Below are 25,142 nucleotides of genomic sequence, written 5' to 3'. Positions count from 1 at the left end.
GAACCCGGGCCCCCTGCATTAGCAGCCACTGGAATCTTAGCCACTGGACCACCAGGGAAGTACCTGGTTCATTTACTTTCAAAATTAATATTACCTTGGAATCTCTACCTGGAATTTCTTATTTTGCCAAGAAAATAATTTTCTCTCTACCCCACAATCTAATCAGCATCTAGAATATTCAGAAGGGCGGCAATCCATGAGCCATAGAAGGAAAGACTCCATGAAAATGACCACAAAGTAACAAAAACAAATAAAACCTAATCATAGAACTTTCAATAGGCTAATTATAAAGCATACAATGGAACTATGGATCTCTAAAAGCTTACTCTTATCCTAGCAATAAGTGTGGCTTCAAAACATTTTCAGACAGTTCAACACTACACTTCTAAATGATTTCTATTTAACAGAGGAACACATATTGAACGTTCCTTTTCATTATGAATTATTCATAGTTATAAATTATTAATTAATTATGGAAAGTTGTTACACACAATGTTTAGTCAAATCAATACATACTTGAAGCCTCGACTTGTGCAAGAAAGATACAGGAGTGTCAAAAAAGACATGAATCGTAATCCCAACCCTTGGGGATTCGGTAAAATGCCAAACAATATTTTAACAGTCATTAAAGGAACCAATAAGAGATATCCTAAGGCAATCCATGATTAGCTATCAAATGAATGACTTAGTCAGTAAATGCTGCCTTACGTAAAGAGAAAAGAGAAAGAGCTATCGGACTGGGAAAGCCCGCCCAGCAGTCAGGGAAGCATTCCAAAAAACTACGAAACAAAGTCTCAGCATTTATTAATATTACCTGAAAAACAGTTAAGGGTTTACTAATTTACTCTTGATTTCAGAGAATTACAGCCTGAGATGGATGGCAGTAATTGCAAAGTTATTGCTCCTCTCCTAACTCAGAGATACCGGAGGATGGTCACCAAGGATGGCCATAGCACACTTCAAATGGATGGCGCTCAAAGAGGTCTTGCATATCTTCGAGACGCTTGGGGAATCCTAATGGACATGCGCTGGCGCTGGATGATGTTGGTTTTTTCTGCTTCTTTTGTTATCCACTGGCTTGTCTTTGCAGTGCTCTGGTATGTTCTAGCTGAGATGAACGGTGATCTGGAACTAGATCATGATGCCCCACCTGAAAACCACACTATCTGTGTCAAGTACATCACCAGTTTCACAGCTGCGTTCTCCTTCTCCCTGGAGACACAACTCACAATTGGTTACGGTACCATGTTCCCCAGTGGTGACTGTCCAAGTGCAATCGCCCTACTTGCCATACAAATGCTCCTAGGCCTCATGCTAGAGGCCTTCATCACAGGTAATTGTTTTTTGTATTTTGTTTGTAGTATTTTTGGCTGCGGTGGGTCTTCGTTGTTGTGCGCGGGCTTTCTCTAGTTGCGGCGAGCGGGGGCTACTCTTCATTGCAGTGCACGGGCTTCTCACTGAGGTGGCTTCTCTTGTCGTGGAACACAGGGTCTAGGCACACGGGCTTCAGTAGTTGCGGCACGTGGGCCCTAGAGCGCACAGGCTTCAGCAGTTGCGGCGCGCAGGCTTCAGTAGTTGTGGCACGCGGGCTCTAGAGTGCAGGCTCAGTAGTTGTGGCACACAGGCTTAGTTGCTCCACGGCATGTGGGATCTTCCCGGTACAGGGATCGAACCCACGTCCCCTGCATTGGCAGGCCGATTCTTAACCACTGCGCCACCAGGGAAGTCCCCACAGGTAATTGTTTTTGTTCTTAAAAAAAAAAAATGTATGAATGTTTTGGAATGGGTATAGTCAGTTATAAGCAACTGTATTACAGAATAATTTATTTGCATTATTGGCAGGTAATGCCTGAGACTGAAAGGAGGAGCCTAGGGTCAAACAATAGGAGAAATTTTAAGAAACCTCTCTCTATACTTAAATTTTACATATTGAAATTTCTTAAGAAAAAAGGGATCATTATGCTACCAGCCAAAAAAATATTAACAAAAAATCTAAAAGGAGTTTTTCAGAGAAGCTAAATATTTTGTTAAATAAGTGAATAAATATGTTCAATGCATATTTTGACAGTCATTTTACCTAACAGAGGAATTTGATTTTTTTTTTAACCTTTACTGGGCTAGAATTTTCTCCTCTGAGTTCATCTTTTCAACATTTACTCAATACTAATGAGCCCAGAGCACCACAGTCAGCATTGCACATTAGAGAACAAGTATACATATCCTGAACATGTACTGGAAATAGGCCACAATGACTATGAAATTTTGCCTATAAACCTGGCAACGCATGATACTCTTTGCTCTAATAAAGTAGGGCTAGTGATATATACAATTAAAAAATAAAAAACAAAACAAAGAGAAAACCTTGTTTTAACACACTATGGGCGATATTAACAGTGGTCTGGAATAAAGTCCCAGTGTGCTACCACCTGGCTTTTACAACCTGTAGCAAATCACTTAATCTTTACAAGAAGAGTTCTTACACTGGGCCATTCGATAAAATTTAGAGGATATGTAAACTTAGACAGGAAAAACTTGCATCTTTTTTTTTTTTTTACACTAACCTCTAACTGAAATTTGGTATTTCCTTTGGTTATAAATGTAGGCAACAAAAAACAAAAGCATCGGCAATACCCGTAACTTTGTTACAAACAGAAATCCCAGATATTTTCATATCATACTATAATACTTCAAAATTACAGTACTAAACCTCCACTGTACTTTTTTTATTTAATGCATTAAAAAAGCACATATAGTACACATTATAATTTTTTAAATGTTCAACTGGATTTCAGTGTATTTGGTTTCCTTTTTATATACTTTATTTTAATGCATTTAAAGCGTAATTCTAATAAGAGGTCCATAGACCTCACCAGCCTGCCAACATCTGTGGCACAAAAGTAGTTAAGAAACCCTGATCTACCTGCTGGGGGGGCACATGGAGGATGCACTTGAAGGGTACACGGAAACCACCTTAGAGACAGAGCCTTCTTAAAAGAAAAAAGGTTTGTATAAATTTCAAAGTTAAAACTTCTTCAATGCCACTTGTTCTACAGGTCCCCTCCCTACCCCAAATCATTCTACTATGAATTTAATCTCTATTTAAACTTGAAGTAATCTGGTTGCAACTACATTGCATTATTTTCTGTTACATTATTTTTAAAGCAGGGGCAGGAATACAGGAAATGACCACTCCTCCACTTCATAACAAACTAAAGTTTTACATTTCTATGTAACAAAATGAATTTTGCTTAACCCATTTTGAAATCGCAGTTTTAAAATAAAGAATGTATGTACCATTTTGCAAAATCCTTCAGGCTAATGAGAAATAAACAAGTTCAATTCCTGACTCATTTCGAAGGCATGGCACCAAGAAATGTATAACATTTTGCTAGATCCTTCTCATTCAGAAAAGGTATTGATATTTAAACTGTTCATTCTAAAAAAAATTCAATGGTTTCTAATTTAGGTGCCTTTGTGGCGAAGATCGCCCGGCCAAAAAATCGAGCTTTCTCAATTCGCTTTACTGACTTAGCAGTAGTAGCTCACATAGATGGCAAACCTAATCTTATTTTCCAAGTGGCCAACACTCGACCTAGCCCTCTAACCAGTGTTCGGGTCTCAGCTGTACTCTATCAGGAAAGAGAAAACGGCGAACTCTACCAGACCAGTGTGGACTTCCACCTTGATGGCATCAGTTCTGAGGAATGTCCATTCTTTATCTTTCCACTAACCTACTATCACTCCATTATACCATCGAGTCCCCTGGCTACTCTGCTCCAGCATGAAAATCCTCCCCACTTTGAATTAGTTGTGTTCCTTTCAGCAATGCAGGAAGGCACTGGAGAAATATGCCAAAGGAGGACATCCTACCTACCCTCCGAGATCATGTTACATCACTGTTTTGCATCTCTGCTGACCCGAGGTTCCAAAGGTGAATATCAAATCAAGATGGAGAATTTTGATAAGACTATTCCTGAACTTCCAACTCCTCTGGTCTCCAAGAGCCCAAACAGGACTGACCTGGACATCCATATCAATGGACAAAGCATTGACAATTTTCAGATCTCTGAAACAGGACTGACAGAGTAAGAAATATCCATAGCGCCCTATTTTTTAATGTATTAAATATACTCAGCCAGTTATGCACCTATTTTTCCTTCATCATATCCCACGTTTTCTTTTTTCCAATGCTGATTACATCTTTCTGATTACATCATGGTGATCAAGCCTCTGCCCATTAAAAAAAAATGGCTAGCAATACACATTGTGGAAATATAACATTATACAAAGTTTGTATCTGTGGTTATCTGCTGAAATCAATGCATCTGAATGTAACAGATATTTACAATAACAGAAATGCTGTTGGTGAGTTTGTATGGATGTGGTATGATACCAGTAATGAAGGTAAAATGGACAGTGAAGTTTAACACAGCTGAACGCTAAGAAAATCAGCCATAAATTTCTCATTTTCATCTGCAAGTTGAAGCAGCAGCCTAATTTCAAACCTAGCTCTCTGGATAGAACAATGATTTAACAATATTTAGTGAATACCCTTTTAAAACTGTTATTTCTTCAAGGCAACAAAGATCAGTCCTTTGGTTCTTTATAAAACAAAACTAGGGTAAATATTACCCCCTTAATTTTTAACAGCTAAGAACAAAAGTTCACAAGAAAACAGCGAAGAATAGATTTATACATAACTCTAAAAGCATTTGAGCATTACACCCAAACACATGCACATATTCATACATTTGTGGCAGAAAGTGATCAGAGCAAGTTAAGATAAGCTCTAGGCTGAAGGAAACTGCAGGGTGGTATTTGAGCAAGGAGATGCAAAATTGTATCTACTTTAAAGCTACCATGCATACTAATCAAATAGTGATTTAAAAATTATAACCAACTATTCATCTGAATAACTTCCGACCTAAGTAAACACATTCCCTTTCTACTTAGGGTCCACTCAATGGTATAAAAACCTCATAGATGCAAATATATTTACGTTTTTGTAGATATAAAGGTTTAGATATAATTCAACTAGGGGAAAAATCTCCAACAGAAAAAGCAAAAAATAATTAGGCAATGAAGTATTTTCAAACCCAAATTCCTGTTTCAAACTTCAGATAGTTTTTTCTATAAACACAAAATGAGTGTTTATTCACCAGTAGGAGGTTGGACTAGATGAACTCTATTATTTCTTTCCAAATCTAATACTCCATGAAAACTATGCTTTCTCTGCTTTTTTAATTTTGCATATACTAGGATGAACACTTTCCCTTACCTCCAGTTTAACTTAAGACTATCCTTTGTATACTTGTCATTTCAATAAAAAAATCCAACTGTCCTCAAACAGGAACCAAAAAAGTCACCCTATCAGATTTCAAATAGATTTGTTGCTGCTATTCTTTTCTGAAATTTCCCTCATCCAGGTTTATGTGAAAAAAGTGAAAGATTAACCCTCCCTACTGGTGATGACCCACACAGGAATCATCTCTTAAAATAAATACTAGCTAGTAAAGGGAAGCAGTTGTGAAAAGCAGGGCACAGCAGCAAGTCACATTTTTCTACTCCTAGACCAAAAGGAAGAGAAAATAAAGAAGAACTTCGGAGTGGTCTAAGACTAATTATAGCAAAGTATATCAAGGACACAGAAACTTAATCATTGTGAACTTCTGCTGTTTGAAAATCTTAGGCATTCTTAAGTACTAGCTAGACCAACAGGTTTTCCTCCAACCCAAGATTGTTGTAACACATATAGACAGCAGGAATTCTTATTTCTATAATAAAGTTAACAAGATTCACCTAACCTGATGAAAATAAGTATTGAAGATTTACATGGTATATTTTTTCCTAAGAGCTCTACATCACTTACATAGATCAATTCCAACAGTTCAGAGAGGTTGCCCAAAGTGATGCAATTAGGAAGTGAGCAAGACCTGTCTAGGATCTGAGTCTCAATATAGATGCAGTATATTCTCCATTCAAGTCAGAGAAGCGTCTTACTATACTATTTATACATAAACTTTGCATCTGAAAATTAGATATAACTTTCCCTACACACACACCCCCCAAAAAGAACTCCGTTGGTATACTAATGCTATTTAATAAATAGACAACTAAGAGATGCAATCAAATACTTTTGTCTAGGAGGCTGAAAGCTTCTGAAAGAACTGTTCATGATTCTTTTACTTCAAAGAATCACATCTTCTATGTTAAGGATTAAGTTTTCTGCAAAGGCCCCATTATCCTTTCAGGTGAATGGAGTACAGACTGAAAGAGGGGGAAATTTACTGGAAAGTGGGAAGAGCAGCTTTAACTCCTGGCTCTACAGCTCACTTACCTGGGCCACCTGAGAAATCAGTGACGATATCTCGGATACATAATCAGGGAGACCACGTTGGAACTAAGTTAAAAAATGCTTGTGGAAACCAATCCAGATAGCATGACAGACAGTCCCAACAAACTGAAGACAAGTAGATACTAAAAATCATAAGGCCTACTTTTATACATGTACAAGTCCATATTACCAACTGCCAGCAGCAGCCTAATAACCAAAAATTGCTATGTCTGCTTCAAAGCATTGCACACCAAAATGCACTGAGTTGAACCTTTAGGTATCACCTGGATTTTTTTTAATGATCTTTTAATTCCATCCTCACAGAACCATACCGTAAGATGATCACCAGAACTGATCTCCCCCTATGCAGCAATCAATTTCTATTGAATAGGAATTATAATTTGAATATTACAGGCCTTTTTCCACTTCCACATTCTCCCACGGGTATTCACAAGGGTCATGCACAATTCTAACCCAGATGCCTCTAATTCCACCCATTTCTCTACACATAAGAAGCAAATACATGATAAGAACCATCTCTAACTTTAAAAAGAACAAATCATTCTGGAACCTGCAGTACTCAAATTATCTTAATTTGATGTCATAGGACGTCTCACAATTGATCAATATGTCAGTGTGTCCCAACAAACTAGTTAAGTACTGCTGTTCTTGGAGAGAGTAAGATACAGTATGAGCAATTTTTTTTAATCTACAGTATTTTCAACAAAAGTGGATTACTTATAAAAAGAGAAGCTCAGAATCATTAACAGTTTAATAACCTGAAGTGAGCATCTTATTTAAAAAAGCATTCAATAAAAGCCACTACAAAATATTTTTATAGATCTATGTGGACACTGCCCTGAAAAAAAGAAAGATTATACATCAAAAAGACCAGATGAATAAACGACATTCATAGTAAGAACATTCACAGTTTTAGCCTTTGCTCTCTAATACAAAAGCGAACATTCTAGTATTTTCTCTATTTCTTCTCACCTGTGACATACTATCTGCACTGGAAAAGGAGTTAATAGCCTGCTTCCTAACTTGAAATTTCAATTCGTAAGACAGCCTTAATAAAGAATGTATGTCCTGCAGAGAACACACAGGCCCAAAACGTTACATCAAGTAAATCCTAACGGTTATATTTATCATCCCTGGTTTCATGCAATAAAGCCCTCAAATAACCAGGGAGCTCTGAATGCAAGCAACGCTACAACCCCATCTACTGGAGAGATGCAAGTAATTGAGTCAATTTTTAATAAATGTGTCCTTATGTGTGAGCCTTGTTAAGGACCAATATCATGGAAATCCAGATAAAAATACTTCAAAACAGTAAGGAAGTCTTACCTACATCTTTTCGCCCTGGTTTTTCAAAACGTCTATCACCCCTAGAAAAGGTAAAAATAAGTTTCAAACAAATCTTGAGAGTAATGCATAGATTTCCCATCTATGACACCCATTTTCCTATCTTTCTTAATAGCATTTCTTTCTTTTTCAAATTATAAAACAAATACATTGTTATTGCCTAACCTTTGGAAAATACAGAAAAGCACAAAGATGAAAACAAAAATATCCACCATCTCACCTACCAAAAGCTAGCTTCTACAGACCCAGAAATGTTATTTTTTTAATTAGATACATGTTTTATTTTAGGTATCTGCTGTACAGAGCTTTATATACTGCTTTTAGAATGTGTTTTTACATATCACTAGATATTTTCAAAATTATCCTAACTTTAATGGCTATATACTATTCTACTGTGTGGATACGCTATTATATAAGAAACCACACTGATATTAAGCTATTTGGTTTATCTCGCATTATTTTATATTATAAATATTATCACAGTGGACATCTTTGTACGTGTATCTCTGTGCGACTGCCTTTGCTCATCTTGAAAGACTTCATATAAAGTCACAAACAATACAGAGAAGATGCTTTGATTAACAGCAACGAACAGTAAAATGAAGATGCTTCCCACTGAGCACTAATCAAACAGCAAATCTAATTAACTATTAAATATCCATGCTGGCACTAAAATATTAATGTATTTATCTAGAATGCTTCTTCCTTTAAATAAGGATCATTTAAACATTTCTAACAAAATTGATATTCAATTAACAGCATTTTTTGAAAAGTGAAACCTTGTAACTCTACAAAGAGCCTTCTCCTCTGCAGAAAGCAGAAAAGAAATGTTTCTCACACCAAGAAACCTTTATACCAAGATGTGGATCCTTTTAGTTACCTTTCCTCCCAGCTCTGCGACCTATGCATTTCCCTGCCACCTCCTCGACCAAACACACCCTCTACTTCATCAAAGCTTCTTTGGTAGAAACCACATTCACCTCTGCCCCTGCCTGAAAATAAGAAAACAGAAAAAATGATAGTCAGATGTCAACATCTGCACAAGTTCAACACCAAACATTAATCTCTGAAGTTCTGTCTATATACAAAGTAGGATGTCTACATTTAAGTATTTGGCAGGGCCCACTGAATCTTTACCAGTGAGACCGATGACAGCACTGAAGGAGCTAGACCACAGGAGGATAAAAAAACAAGTTAGAAAACTGTGTAAGAGTCCCAGTTCCAGTCCTGAACAAGAAATAGTATCAACATTAGGCTCCTTAATAAAAAATTCAATAGTGAAATTCTAAGATCAGTAAGCCATTACAAATCAAACCTTTTATTGTATTATTTTCAACAAAAATGGAAGATGTGGAGAGTTTGAGAAGAGAGCAGATAAAGTACAAAAGGCAAGCACAAATGTCAAATTAATTTAACTCCAGAGAAAGGATAATTTAATTGGGTTAACTCTAAACTAACAATTTTGTGAACTAACTCCTTAAAGGATATTCCACAGGGACCAAAGGCACTCTTTCCCGTTTGCTCAAATCTTGAAGAAAAATATCAGGCAGCACTAAAAATTCAAACTGCAGAGCTGGTAAGAATGTGTGGATGTAGGAATTTAGAGGCTCCAGTGGCTCAAGTGTACACTGGCCTTCATTGAAGGCAATTTGATTAGATCTATCAAAATTTGACTCAACAATTCTAACTAGAATTTATCCTAATAGAAATACTCGCACAAATATGCAAATACATATATACGAAGCTGTTCACTGCAATTTTTAAAAAAACAGAACTTAATCAGTAAAGGATTGGCTAAATAAATTCTGATAAAACAATTCAGTAGAATACCAGGAAGCCACAGAAGATAAAGTACTGACATTAAAAGAAATCTACATTATTCTGCTGAATGACAGAAGTATGCCAAAGAACAATACATATAAGAAAGATTCCATGTATATAAATGATATGGCTGCACAGTTAGGGTCAGGAACGATATAAATACAAATGTTGCATCTGGGGGCAGAAGGCAGTATGCACTTTCAGCTTTATACTTTCTGTATAGTGTGAGGATTTCCCAACTAACCTGTGTGTTGGATACACCATTTGCATCCAACACACAGGTTAGAAAATTGGAGGGCAGGGAGGTGCCTAGGGATGTATTTATACCTAGATGAAATCTTAGCCATTATCCCTAGCTCAACTTCTCCCATGGTATAAAACCACCCAAAGAAAAATGATGATGAATCTTGAATAAAAGCATGAATGCATTCCAAAGCTAAATACAACTGAGTTAAATAATTGTTTCAAATATCCATGCAGTATTTCTACTTCTTAGTTATAATTCATCAAGAACTGACTCAATACAATTGTACTTCTATATGACATTATGGAATACAAAAATAATGCATAGCATTTTATGTACATAAATACCCTCTCAACTAGTCCAAGTATCAATTTCTTCATCTGTAAAATGGAAGTGAGGACTAGGGTTGAACTACAATAATCTTACCTTCCAGTTACCTTCCAGTTGTACCAACTTAACTTCAAGTCATCTTAAAGTCAATGTTCAGTTTTGTACCTCTATCCTCAGGAAATACATTTTATTTAAGATCCTAAAACAGTGTAATACAAACTGTTATATTACACTGGGGTGATCCCCTACAACAAGATTTTTAGGGTGAAAGAAAAAAAGTCCCCTGTCCTTTTAGAGAACAATTTCCTCAAGAAAACCATTAAGTACACAGCACCTTGAAAAAGTGTTTTATTCTGGAAACAGATGAATACGAAAAACAGCCTTCCAAAGTTGCCAGAAAAATAAGCAAACCAAAGACAAAAATATTTTCTGCCAGTTACGACTAGCACTGGCACTGGTCCTCCTTATGAGCCTAAAGCTTTATAAATGGGCACAAGAAAAGAATCAGATTCTAGAGCTTTCCAGCTTGTAAAATGTAAGGAACAATCTTCAAAGTACAAGGTCCATAATCATCTATAAATGTAGTCTCCATAGGAGGAGGAGCAAGTAAATACAACGTGGTAAATCTTTCATAAAGTTAAATTTAAATGACTGTCCTATTGTCTGAGTTTTCACCCTATTCTTTGGGAGGATTAAAATATACTTCCTTTAATAATGATGAAGACAGTGGCTGACAGTTGTGTAGATATGCTTTACTGTTGAACATCTTAACCAGATAAAATAAAAAGATGACAAATTCATGTTGTTTTCCTGTTTGCTTAGTTAAATTTTACTAGTTCTCATGATATTCCGAAGTCTGGAAGTCAGTCGATTTCCACATCAAAGTTTTCTCAAGTTGGAAAGGGCCAGGATAATCATCTGATGTTAGTGCTGCCCGTGCAAAAAAAAGCCACATTAATCACTATTTATTTAACCCACAAGTTAAAATTAAGTAGTAAGTGAAGAAAACAAAACCACAGATTAAAGGTCTTATGAAACCATTAAAAAGAATCACAGTTGGGACAGTGGTGTTAGAAGTATTTTTCACCAAGTCAGTTCATTCATTTGACTAGTTTCACATCATTCACTCACATCAATGTTAATTAAGTCACTGCTTTTATCACAGTATCTTTTATACATGCCCCGTTTAAATTCTGAATGTAAGAGTTCTATCCTATGGGATAACCCTACACACTTCAAAGAAACCAGAAGGCAGGAAGAAATTTATCAACCCTTCATTAGTTTCTTGATATGGAATTTTTTTAAGCCTATTTAGAGAGATTGGTTGGTATTTGCAATACACAACATTGGTGGTCACTTGAGGAACAAAAAACAGCTGCTTGTGGGCCATACTTCTTAATTAACATAAGATCTCTCAATGCCATGCCCTGAAAAGCACTAGCGGCAAAGATGTGTAAGTGCAATCTCTCCTCGCTGCCAGCCCACTGCAGAAGAACACAGGAAATACCCAAGGAGCAGACCACAGCCATCCTCAAAACACCATCATCACACCGCCGAGAAGCACAGATCTCAGACGAATTCTGGACCAACGGAACCTAATCGCATGCATATGGGAGTCTAAACGGCCTGTGGACCTTCTGAAACACAACACACACATGCTTAAATCTCCGTTTTTGCAGACACCCAATTCTTCTTAAAGCACCTCTTAAAATTACAAGGTATGTTTACACTTCTGCTATGATTTAACCAACTTAGAAGTAAAAGCTCAAGTAAATATTTATATTACAAACATTAAGAATGCCCTTAAGGGGACTTCCCTGGTGGCGCAGTGGTTAAGAATCCGCCTGCCAATGTAGGGGACATGGGTTCGAGCCCTGGTCCGGGAAGATCCCACATGCCGCGGAGCTACTAAGCCTGTACGCCATAACTACTGAGCCTACGCTCTAGAGCCTGCGAGCCACAACTACTGAGTCCGAGTGCAACAACTACTGAAGTCCGCGCGCCTAGAGCCCGTGCTCCACAAGAGAAACCACTGCAATGAGAAGCCCGCGCACCACAACGAAGAGTAGCCCAGCCCCCATGCGCCACAACTAGAGAAAGCCCGTGCACAGCAACAAAGACCCAATGCAGCCAAAAACAAAATAAGTAAAATAAATAGATTTATTTAAAAACAAACAAAAAAAGAATGCCCTTAAGTAGCAGAAGATCAACGAACCCCAAATAGGGAGCAGATATCAAAGAACAAGTAATATCAAAATAAGAATTATTCTTCCAAGAAAAGACACAAATTTACACAATATGAAACTACAGGTTAAATAAAGGATTACTGTGTAATTTTTTTGTTGTTGTTCTACACCCTAAAATAGGTCTAGTATTGATGAGACAGCTTTTACAAATGCCTCTCTCTGGCTGGGGACACTCCTGGCACACGGCCTTATATGGCATAGACCCTGTGTCACAGAGGCCTGGCAGGGACTTGGGTGCCACTCCAGCAGCCAAGGCACTTCAGGGAGCTCTGGTTCTCAAAGTGTAAGGTCCCCGGGGGATGAGGATAATGGATATTTGCCAAAGATAACTAGGACCATCTAGAATCATTCACACTCAAATCTCTAAGCTAGAATTACCCTCCTCTACTCCAAATCAGAGGTTGTGGAGTAGATATGCTGAGAAAACAGTTCAGAAAACAAATGTTCAGGACATTTATTAGGCAATTAATGTCAAAGAGCAGTCTTTTAAAAACCAAATATCAAAATATTCTTAAAGCAATCTCCCTATCCTCTCTCTCCACCGTCTCCAGCATTACTTTCTTCACGTGAAAGCTCACCTCGCCCTCTTGAAGAACTTCGACCTCTAGGAGCTCCCACCACTGTTCCTCCTCCTCCTCGTCCTGTCAGTCGCAGGACAGCAGCACTGTTTACAGACATGGAAAAGTTTCTCTGCCAAAAAAGTGAGAAAGAAAAAAATGAATAAAACAAATAAAACTGCATGTTGTTCCTGGCCATCTCCCACTGCATCTATAAAATGGCATTTAATGACTACTAGAAATGGGAAACAATCACTACATGACCCACTAAGATGCTCCAAAACCTGATTTTAGCTGAAAATTTCAAATTAACATTTCAGATCAACAAACATTAATAACCAATGCCTTATACTATGTTAGGTTCTGTGAGGAAATATTAAGCAGACAAACTCTAAATGCTGTATGTATCCGGAAGCAGACAGGATATTTATGCATCATAATATATACAGAATACTCGGTAAAAGAGATCTGGTTTGAAAGGGTCCTTTAACTACTGAAAGGTGGAAATGAGAGGGAGTCACAAAAGGTCTGAATCAACAGTATGATAAAGAAAAAAATGATCATTTTGCCTCACACTGCTCACCACTGTGAATTAGCAACTCCAACTAGTATTTAATAGAATGACAGGTATCAGGGGTGAATGGGGAAGGGCAAAGTAAGAACCTACATAAGATCAACCATCTAAACGGGTAGGGGGAGAGAATGCTTGAAAAAAATAAACAAAATCCCAATCGCTTGGTCATTAGCCTGCACTTGCACCCACAGTCAATCTGGAAAAGGGTCAAATACAACAATAGTAGCGGCTGGGCATCCTTCAAACATGAAGAGGGACACAGGAAGACAGGAGGTCTGGGATTCAAAAATATGTTTAGTTGATACTTCTGGATAAATGGAATATACAGAGCTTAGGAAAAGGTAAAGCAAGAGGCAATTATAAAAATATTGAAAAATGATCTATAAGATATCAAAATCCTGGGCATTTGAAGGAGAATTTCATAAGAGAGCTTTAAACTCGGAAAATGTTGGAATATATCCTTACCTGAATACTTTCTATAAACTTAGAACCTAACAGACATCTGTGCAAAAATGCAGGTGTGGTAACAGTGTGGCAAATCCAACTTCAGCGTGGCTGTAGCCAAGGGCCCTCCTGGCAAAGGGGCAAGAAGTGAGGCTTAAGAGCACATCAATCTGGTAGCAGCTACCTAAATCACAGGAAAATAGAATCCTGCAATTCAACTAATATTTTAAGTCCAAATTGTTCTCCACTGTGAAGTCCTGATTTGCTGTTCTGATTCAAGATCAATTGAAATGTGATGTCTAGTCCTCTTTTGAAGAAATCAACATGTAATTGGTTTTAAAAACTTCTACTTTCATTACTGAATTTCTTGTTTTAATGTATGGGTCATTTTCTCCTCATTACCTGTCATTACTTGTCTTTTTCAGAACTGTGTTCAATACAATTTGTTCAGATAAATTTTAGAAACTTATCAATGGAAGTTTTTTCCTTTGACTTTTATAGGTGTATAATCATATAATCAAGTAACTTCAACATTGAAGACTTAAAATGTAATTGATAACTAAAAACTAGAGGCAGATACCAAACTTGATTAGTACTTATTTCAAACTATTTTTTAATAAAACTTAAAAAAAAAAAAAAGTTTGTTGAAACAAATGCAATAATTTATCTTTTAACACAGAGTAACCAGTGGAGTTACTGAATAATGCCTCTGGGATCACAATTAAGCAAGACTATGAAGTCCCAAAATCTAGATTAATATATTCTAAAATTAGAAAAACAGAGGTCAGAGCTAACTGTATTACGTATACCAGGATCTGACACTGTTGAACACCTCATTACCAAAGTATTACATGTATGAAACTCAAATGCACCCATCTATAGCATTCAGGGAAACTCTCATATGCTTTCATACATCCTCACACATCGCAGCTGAAAGTGCAAACTGGTATAATCTCTGGAAGGCAATTTCTCAAAGTATATTTAAATGTCCATACCCTTTGACACAACAATTCCTCTTCTTACACATGTGAAAAATAACATGAGCAGAAAGATTTTAACTGCAGTACTGTTTGTGAAAGCAAAAATGGCAACCAGCTAAGAATCAACCAAAAGGAGCTAATTTAAAAATCATGGCCACCTATACAGGGAATTCTGTGCAGTTGTTTAAAAAAATGAGGCTGGAACTTCCCTGGCGGTCCAGTGGTTAAGACTCCAAGCTTCCACTACAGGGGGTAGGGATTCAATCCCCGGTTGGGGAATTAAGATCCCACATGCCAAGCGGCGCAGCCAAAAATTAAAAATTAAATAAATAAATAAATAAAATGGGTAATCATGTTTAAAAAAAAAAAAATGAGGCAACTCTATTTATTAGGGTGGACCATATAAAATGGCTAATATTCAACCATTTCTGATCCAGAAAGCTACAATTTCATACAGTCAGCCTAATATATCAATACAAAGATATAAAGAACAGCTGGAGTTAAGAGCATGGAGAGGTTAGACTGCCTGAGAGTGAATTTTGGCTCCTTTACTCAACTTCTCTGTGCCTCATTTTCCTCATCTATATAATGTGAATAGGAATCTACTTCGTGGGTTGTTGCAAGCACTTAACACATTAAGCAACAAGTGTTTAGAACAGTGTCTAACACATATTAAAAGCTAAATAAGTATCTGTTATTATTTCCCAAATAGATGCTCAGGTGAAAACAGTAAAGTGTAGAACTGTATGCATAGTATGCTACCATTTATGTGTATGTGTGTTTAAAAGAATAGATGCATAGATAGTTGCAGATGTATTAAATACCCTAGGAAGGGAAGACAAGAAAATGGAAACAGTGGTTATTCCTGAGGAAGAATAATAGGTAGCGAGAGTCTGGGTTACTCACAAACTTGCTTTTCACTATATGCACTTTGTGAATTTTGTATATACATGTATTATCTATTCAACGCTGCATAAATGATTTTCTTTGATTTCAAATAAATAAAACACACCAATCTGGTAGCAGCTACCTAAATTACAAGTGTAATGTGTAGAGTCATGCTTTTCAAACTGTGATAGACATACAGGGAAATGTCAAAACAAAGAAAAACTGGGAGATCTTATTTAAGCGTTAATTTTGTTCTAAGAAAACCTTTTACCTAGTTATATTTTATACATGCATGCATGTATATATATATGTGTGTATATATATATGTGTGTGAGTGTACTGGGGGGGGAGGGCGTGGGTAGTGAGGGAATGTGCACAAGCAGAAAATTACCTTGCAGTTTAAAGATAAAATATTCCCTTCAGGTAACTTCAGGAACTAAGATATGCAGCAAGAAGCTATTTTAGGTTATTAGAATTATTTACCTCCCCAATTGGAGTAATAGGGTGAATAAGTATACAAAACTCTAGCCTAGGAAGATCTAAGCAATTCCTGAACAGGTACCTGACTATCCAAAGTATACACTTCAAAATGTTAATGAACCTCTTGCCAGCTTTAAGTACTGTCCTACTCCAACATATTTTACAAAAAGAAAGGCTACGAAGTGTCAGGAATTCCTAAATGATGCCTTTTTAAATGCTTTCAAAAATGAACCCCTATGGTCTTCTGTGATTACCATGAAAACTTCACAATCCTTACATTAAGCCCTTGTGATTATAGCATCCAGACCTTAACACCTTAAGATAAACTTTTCCATTATAAAAACAAAATGAAGAGTTACTCCTTTAGTCATTCTAGAACTAATTTTGGAGTGTAGGTGTACTGCATACCTAACTTTATTCCTTTTCAAATTGTTAACCAACAGTTCCCAGCAGCATTTGTTGAATAATTTTTGATTTTTCAAATGATTTGTGTAGCCCTTAGTAAATACAATTTCTGAGAAATGTTACAGGATTTTTCTGAATGATTCAATTACTTTTTTTTTTTTAATTAAAAGTCTATCATGTTTTGGTAACTAGTAGCAAGTCCTCCTCCCTACTTATTACAAAGCTTTTCTGGCCCATGTAGTCTCTAAGAAATCCAGGCAGTCATTTAAGGAAAAATAAAAAGAAATTATTAAAAATATTCATAAACAGTTGGAAAAATAATCACAAAAGATTGAAACTGGTATACTGAGCTATATAAAAATTAGCTTCTGCATTAAAAAAATCATAAATGAAATCAAATGCAATTAAAAATTTAGAAAATTTAACAGGTTAGGGTTAGGGCTAGCTCAAGAAAAAGATTACTATCCAAAAGAAAAATTGGCAAAGACAAGAACAAAAAATTAAAAGAAATATAAATGCAAACATCTGAGAAACTGCACTAGGGAAAGAAATGCCAAGTAAAACAATGGAAGAATATTTTATCCAAATCTGCAGAGAATTTTTTCAATAATGTTGGAAGTATAGAACAAAGCTTAGTATACACCATCACCTGCACAAAAAGGGGGAAAACATATTTACTTGGAAAAATACACAAGAAGCTGCTAACACTGGCTGTCTTTCGGAAAAGGAGACAGGTGGCTGGGGGAAAGGATGGGAGAGAGATTTTCTATTATACACTGTTCTGTAAATTTTGATTTTTAAACCATATGATTTGCTGCTTATTCAAAATAATTAATTAATAAATAAAAATACTGAACGTGGCAAAAGTAATGGTAAAATGCTACAGGTATGGCAGCAGTGAAACAAAAGAAATATCCTCATACAAAGTTTCTTGAAAACGATTTAGCAGTATGGAGTGATTTGCTTTTATTTCCAAACTTTCAATTCTAATCAGCTGATCTATATGTCTATCCTTAAGCCACAGTTTTGATTACTGTAGCTTTGTAGTAAGTTCTGAAACTGGAAGTATAGGTCCTCCAGCTTTGTTCTTTTTCAAAATTGTTTTAACTACTTAGGGTCCCTTGAAATTCCATACGAATTTTAAGACCAGCTTGTCAGTTTCTACCCAAAAAGCCACTGGGATTTTGATGGGGATTGTACTGACAGTAGATCAAAACAATATTAAGTTTTCCATGGCTTAATAAATGCTGATGCCTTTCCACTTATTTAGCCTTTAATTTCTTTCAACAGTGTTTTATACTTTTTATGTAAAAGTTTTATACCTCCTTATTCCTAAGTATTTTGGATTTTTATTTTTGGCTGCATTGGATCTTCGTTGCTGCATGCGGGCTTTCTCTAGTTGCGGCCAGCAGGGGCTACTCTTCGTTGCAGTGCGGAGGCTTCTCATTGTGGTGGCTTCTCTTGCTGTGGATCACGGGCCCTAGAGCACGCGGGCTTCAGTGTTGTGGCATGTGGGCTCATTAGTTGTGGTGCTTGGGCTCTAGGGCACAAGGGCTTCAGCAGTTGTGGTGCATGGGCTCAGTAGTTGTGGCTCGAGGGCTTAGGTGCCCCGCAGCATGTGGGATCTTCCCGGACCAGAGATCAAACCCGTATGCCCTGCAGAGCAGGTGAATTCTTAACCTCTGGGCCACCAGGGAAGTCCAACCAAGTATTTTCTTTTTAATACTACTGTAAATGGAATTGTTTTCTTAATTTCCCTTGTGAACTGTCCATTGCTAGTATACAGAAATACAACTGGTTTTTGTGTACTGATTCTGTAGCATACAACTGTGCTGTATTCACTTAGTACACTATAAAAGGACAAACACAAAATCTGCTACTTTCCAGCCCAAAACTCTAACTTTCTCACAACATCATTTAGAAAATTGGTGACAGGGCCACAACTACTGCAGCCCGTGTACCTAGAGCCCACTCCACAACAAAGAGAAGCCACCGCAACGAGAAGCCTGCGCACCACAACGAAGAGTAGCCCCTGCTCGCCGCAACTAGAAAAAGCCCATGTGCAGCAACGAAGACCCAACGCAGCCAAAAATAAATAAATAAATTTATTAAAAAAAAAAAAATTGGTGACAGAAGAGCACATTTTTAAGCACATTGTGAGCTGAAGATCTACATTTTCCTTTAATGGTAAGAACTGGTAAAAAATTGGTGAGAACTCATGTTTTGCAGAAGAACTGAAAAACTACATGTTTCTGAAAAGAAGGCCCTCTCCCCCCAAAAATAACTCTTTCTCTCTACTCAAATACATCTCCTTATACTCAACAGCTTCAGATCTAAAGCAGAATCTAGTCAACTAAGAGAGGCATCCAAACACCAAGAGTAAGAAGGAAGCAGATCTGGGGGGAATGGAGGACACTCCTCAGGGCCTAAGTAGGAACTTCACATTTTCATGCCTCAGTGGGAAGGAATATGGGTTTGACTGAAGCTCAAAGGTAGATACAAACCTGTTCTTCTTCTGTAAAGGGTACAAGAGCCAATGGCGGCAGGGGTTCCTCCTGTAGGATTGGCAGAAATTCTTTATCCAGAAGGTCTGAAGGTATCTGTTTGACCAAACACATGACCAAGAGATTAATGCTATCCCTCCAATTACAAGAAGATATAACAAGAAAATAATTCTTTGATTCACCTGTTGCTGGTTATTAAAAATATGGATTAAAGCTTATTCAGACACAATTAATATTCTGAAAGGGTCAAACATTACAAACCCCAGTCACTCTCCCTGTCCTCCCATCAGACTACCACTCTCAGATTTGATATACAGCACTGACTCTGGTATTCCAGAGCGCACATTTAACTCAAAGCACAAGGTGGTAAGGAGAGTTTTACAAGCAACTGTACCTGTCCTAAGCAACCATCATTAAAATTTGATTCTTAATTCATTAATAAAATTAAAAACAAAGTATACTTAAAAAAAGAAAATGTTATTTCTCACTAGTCAGGTAATAAAAGTGTATTTTATATAAAGCAGAAACTAACGCACCATTGTAAAGCAATTATACTCCAATAAAAATGTTTTTTAAAAAAAAGTGTATTTTATACTGTTTGAGTTTTGATCATTTATAAGTAACACAAATGTGGTGTCACATTTTAAGATTTTGTCCCCACTGAAAATTTTATATTTAACTCAAATGAAAAGAACAAGAGAAGCATCTGCCCTCCTCACTCCTAACTTCTAACTGGAAAGAATAAGAGATGCAATAAAGAGAGAAGAGAAAAATTCTTCCTTTCTTAGCCATCATACTGGGATAGAAATAGAGGTTAAGAGGAAATTAGTTAGACAAAGCATTAAGTCCTGACTATTCTCCTGTTTTCACGAAGCTTTCTACTCCTGTAATGAAATGTTAGGTCTTCTCTAAAAAAATAAAGAGTACGCAACATTTAGAAGAGTCTCTGTGAACTACTGCAGGTTCCAAGAAGAGCCTCTGTGAACTACTGCAGGTTTCAAAGCAGGAAAAAAAAGGGTAGAGAGAAAAACCATGGCTGTTTCATATATCAGCACATAACTGTACATAACCTGAAATCTCATTCATAATTCTGAACTCTTTCCTACTTTCTTACCTTGTTGTCTTTAAGGAAAAGTGCTAACATTTCTTCTCTGCCATAACGATAGTCTGCTAACTTATACTTCGGCAATGCTGGAGAAAGAGGAGGGGATGTAATACTCCCACCACTGGACAGAGCTCGGAGCCTAAAATAGTAGACAAAATATAAAATGAAGTGTCAAATATTCTGGCAGTAAGGACTTTTTATTTTCATATAATATACTATAAAAATTTTATAAAATAAAAACGAACAGAAAAAAACCCCATTATCTCAAAGTATCCAAGATTTTAGCTCTAATACAACCTGCTATAATAGCTAAGAAAACAGCTCATTGAGAAATAACTAGACAACCATTTGAAAATTCCTTAACTTAGAAAGTATCAGGGCTTCCCTGGTGGCGCAGTGGTTGAGAATCTGCCTGCTAATGCAGGGGACACGGGTTCGAGCCCTGGTCTGGGAAGATCCCACATGCCGCGGAGCAACTAGGCCCGTAAGCCACAACTACTGAGCCTGCGCTCCGCAACAAGAGAGGCTGCGATAGTGAGAGGCCCGTGCACCGCGGTGAAGAGTGGCCCCCGCTTGCCGCAACTAGAGAAAGCCCTCACACAGAAACGAAGACCCAACACAGCCAAAAATAAATTAATTAATTAATTTTAAAAAAAAAGTTTAAAAAAAAATGAAAGTATCGTGGTATGTCTGTGAGAAGCTTAGGGGGTGAGATGGGGACACCTTTTTCCAAACTATAAAAATAACATATAATTAAAACAAAAGTCATATATCACCTTACACCCACTAGATTAATAAAAATTAATAAATCCGACAATACCAGTTGTTGGTAAGGATGCAAAACAATGCAAATTCTCAAGTAGTGTTTGTGGGATTATAAACTAGAACAGCCACTTCGAAGAATGATTTGCTAATATTTAACAAAGTATGCTACACAAAAGAAAAAGCAAAATACAGAAGCTTATAAAAAAGATGATACTTTTATATATGCCCGCAATATTTCATAATTCACTTTTAATGAAAGCAATTAGTGATCAGTGTAGAGAATTTTAAAATGCAGTACAAGGAGAAAAAAAAATAAAAGCCATATTTACTGCTAAGAAGAAAAAAAGTAAAAATATACTTCGAGCTGATAATAGCAGCTGCCTCTAAGGAATGGAACTGGGAAAAGAGAAACATTTTAATTTTATAATAAGATGTTTTATTTTAAAAAGGAGCGGGGTGCAGGGGAGAACCTCAGCAAAAGAACGGCAAGAGGATGATCGTACTGCAGCACTGCGTCAAACAGCAAGCGGGAAAACTACCATCAGGAGCAGCTGATTATCTGGGAGTGGCCCGAAGTTCTATAAAGTAATAGATAACAAGGGTAAAAGAGACCACGGTACTGCAATGCAGTAGTTTAGCACAAAGGAAAATTCAACAGAAGCATTAAAATATATCCCCCAAATTGCTAAGCTTTATTGACAAAAAAGGGGAAGGGGGAATGGTCTACAAATTATACATTAAAAAGTGTGAAGGCCAAGCATAGTAAATACTTGCACATTATTCAAAAATGGCAGGAAAAAACAGTATGTACATAGTAAATATATAAAACGTGCTTACATGTAGAAAGCAATACCAAAAAAAAAAAGGAGTATGCATTAGTAAAGTGAGACTCTAGGGTTTTGTTTTTCACGTCAATGTTTCTATCTTCTCTTTCCACTTATTTTTTAATGTTTTATTATGGACAATTTTGAACATATATAAAAGTACCAAGAAGAATATAACAAACTGCCATGTACCCATCACCCAGTCCCCAATCCATAAGGCTCCTTCTGCAGCACCATCTAACCATCCTTTAATACTATTTTGAAGGAAATCTTTGGCTTTCAAGATTTTTGAAGGAAATTATTTTCAAGTTTTGAGAAAATCTTTTGAAGAAAAGTTATCTCATCTGTAAATATTTCAGAATGTTCTCTCTAAAAGATAAGGATTTTTCTTTTAAGTCTCAACTTTGCTGATTTTATCCCTGTGATATAGTTTAACATGTTTCTCCGTTCTCTGCATTTCATGTAAATTGGTGACTGGATGCACAGTCCTGATCAGACCTGGCAAGACTACTTCCATGTGGTGGTGTGTTATTCCATCAGGAGGCACATACTGCCTGGTTGGTTTTGCGAGGCTAAGCAGTCCCTGACGACCAAAGCTTAGATCCTTAAGTTCACTAAGGTTGCAAAGTGACTTTATCATTTCTTTCTTCTTTATTTGCTAGCTTGAACAGTTCTACAAAGAGAAACTTCCCTCTTACATTATTTGGTATTACCTAATAGGATATAGTTCATGTAAGAAAGGAAGGAAAAAGCCTTCATTCTTTCTTTTCACTTACTAATTTTCAAAATAATGACTTGGTTCACTAACATCCTCCAACAGTAACAAATTATTTTTTATTAATGTATTTCAGTTCACTGCAATTATTCTTAGCCATACTCAAACTATCTCATCTTTGCCCAGTGGGAGAGGCTTCAGGTTGGCTCCCAAGTCCTTCTGACCCAACCCTAGTAGTCTTTAACAGCTTCTTTTCTATCTGGTAGGTCAAATGTTCCAAAATCAGCTTATTTCTTGCCTCAGACTTAGAATCAACCATTTCACCAGGGAGCCTGATCCTCTTTAGTAATATATATATTAAGACACAATCTGGGTGCTAGCAGTGTTCACTGCTACTGGGTTGGTCTTTTGTTTTCTTTCCAATTATTCTTGGACTCAGAGGTCATTGAGTCCAACTCCTACAAGACAGGTTAAACAAACCAGTAAGAAAACAACATGCCCACGAAGGAGTGATCCAACCACTGCTGAAGGACCTTCCGGTACAGTGGTTTGCATCAAATTCATGTACATTTGAGCTCTTTCCTGAAAAAGTGGAATTAATATCCACTAAGAACTGAAGCTGGGAACGTTACACATACATTACCTCATTTAAGTTCCACAACAACCCCAATATAACAGATGAGAAAAATGAAGCCAAGGAGTTAAGCAATTTGCCCACAATCACCGCCAGCAGAACAAAGAGTCCAAAGCTAGGTTTTTATGACTAAAAAGAGCAAAATCTTTCCAAATTTTTATTTAAAATAGCCAAGGTTTATTCTGCCAAAAATTAATTTTTAAATATACATACATATATATAATTAGGAATTATTTTAAAATATCTTTCTTATACTGAGTCAATATGCTCCCCAAGAGTTTCTACCACTAGAGGGCACATCTAAGCGCTCTTCCAAGTGAAAATCATCCCAGTATTTGCAGTTATTTCATCTCACCAGAGACTTTCCCTCTCACTGCCCAACATCCCTAATTTCATCTGCTCCTCACAAGGTTTCAAATCCACCCACAAACCCCACGGGCTTTCCATGCCTGTGAACTGAACACTTCTTATAGGCACCACACCTAAAAAGTAACACGACCAGAATGCAGACTCAAGAGATTCCTCTAGCTACTGTGAAGAGAACAGACCAAGGCAGGCTGAGAGTAATTCAAACTAGGAGAAGATGGTAGCCTGAATCAGGATAATGGCTGTGCTATACTAAATAATTAACAAATCCTATCCCAAGTCTTCCTTCGCCTACAGATATCTGGAAAAGCTAAAACATATTTGGATAATGTCTTTCCCTAAAAATCCACCAGTGATCTTTAACTCCTCTAGGATCTTGCTCCATACAACCCCCTTTTAGAAATTCAACCCTTCCCTATTGGCTTTCCCCTCATCTCTAAATATAAATATATCTAATAGTGATTTGTTTAAAACTCCTCTAATGCAGCATCCCCCTCTACCTATGCAGCAATGGTTATCTTTCCTCTTCATTTCAGAGACATCTCCACATTCTCACTTCCCAATCACTTCAAAACCCAGCACAACCTGGCTTCTCCCCTACCACTCCACTGCTCTAGAAAGTTCAATAACCTCAACACTAGGCCCAAGTGAAATTTTTCTGTCCTTATCATCTTCATCTTCCCAGCCATATGGAGATCTGTTTAACACAGGAGGCCCAGTGCTACTCCTAGTAGTACTAGTAGTAAGTGATAGGTAGCAGCAGCAGGGCTGTCTAAAACCCCCCGATACTCCACAATCCTCACTTGTTAACTGTTGTCCAAAATCCAAACTTCAGCTTAAAAAAGTAATTTAGAATTTCAATGTAGATGTGTGAAGACATACGAATCAAAAAGCACTTCTGTGTAAGTTCACAATTCTCAATTCCAGCTCTGAACTCTTCCCTAGAGAGTAGGGTTTTCTTATTCAACCACTCACAGCCCTTCAAGTTTATCATATCCAAAACCCTACTCATCAGTTTATTCATCCCAACCTCCTTCATCACCTGTATTCCCAAAGGCAAGTAAGGATACCACCATCTACTCAGACACTGGATTAAGAGTCTGGAAATCATCCTTTACTCCTCACCTTCTATCCATCTCCCATAAGCAATTACAACGTCCCACCAGTTTAAAATCCTGTATCTCTCAAACCATCCCCTGATCAAATAACCTATTATTGTTCACACATTATTGTTCACACTTTTATTTCTTACCTCGACTGCGGCAACGGCATCCTGAACAATTTAATTAGGCATACTCCATCCTCCACACTACAACCAGTTATTTATCTCAAATGCAAATCTGAATAAAACACTCCCTGCTCAACAATTCTTCACTGGCACACAATGATCAAATAAAAGCTTCTTAACATAAAAGGGCTACCTGCAAGCTCTTCTCTCCCACACTTCACATTACAGTAAAGGCAAACGTCTTGGAATTCCCCTCTTAAACCTACGCTTTCCTGTCCCCTTGTCTTTACACATGCCCTTTCTACCTGGAATATTTTTTCCAATCTAATATTT

General features: G+C 37.0%; 2 protein-coding genes across 5 annotated transcripts in view; one reads left to right on the top strand and one right to left on the bottom strand.

Moving 5' to 3' along the window:
* GIGYF2 (GRB10 interacting GYF protein 2) overlaps window positions 1-25,142 on the bottom strand; it is a 126,098-nt gene that overhangs the window by 71,975 nt on the left and 28,981 nt on the right. For all 4 annotated transcript variants that reach the window (XM_059928955.1, XM_059928954.1, XM_059928953.1 and 1 more), the window contains 5 exons: window positions 20,287-20,416; window positions 19,173-19,268; window positions 12,919-13,030; window positions 8,580-8,691; window positions 7,682-7,722 (listed from right to left, as the gene is read on the bottom strand). In XM_059928955.1, coding sequence (XP_059784938.1) covers window positions 7,682-7,722; window positions 8,580-8,691; window positions 12,919-13,030; window positions 19,173-19,268; window positions 20,287-20,416 — 491 coding nt within the window. The remainder of the gene's footprint in view (window positions 1-7,681; window positions 7,723-8,579; window positions 8,692-12,918; window positions 13,031-19,172; window positions 19,269-20,286; window positions 20,417-25,142) is intronic.
* On the top strand, window positions 874-4,089 carry KCNJ13 (potassium inwardly rectifying channel subfamily J member 13). Its single transcript, XM_059927493.1, has 2 exons — window positions 874-1,333; window positions 3,467-4,089. Exons 1-2 carry the CDS (start codon window positions 874-876, stop codon window positions 4,087-4,089), a joined length of 1,083 nt encoding a protein of 360 aa, XP_059783476.1.

Source organism: Balaenoptera ricei, chromosome 7 (assembly GCF_028023285.1).
Source record: "Balaenoptera ricei isolate mBalRic1 chromosome 7, mBalRic1.hap2, whole genome shotgun sequence".
Classification (NCBI taxonomy): domain Eukaryota; kingdom Metazoa; phylum Chordata; class Mammalia; order Artiodactyla; family Balaenopteridae; genus Balaenoptera; species Balaenoptera ricei.
Note: the sequence above shows the minus strand (reverse complement) of the source record. Positions and strands in the feature narration are given on the sequence as shown.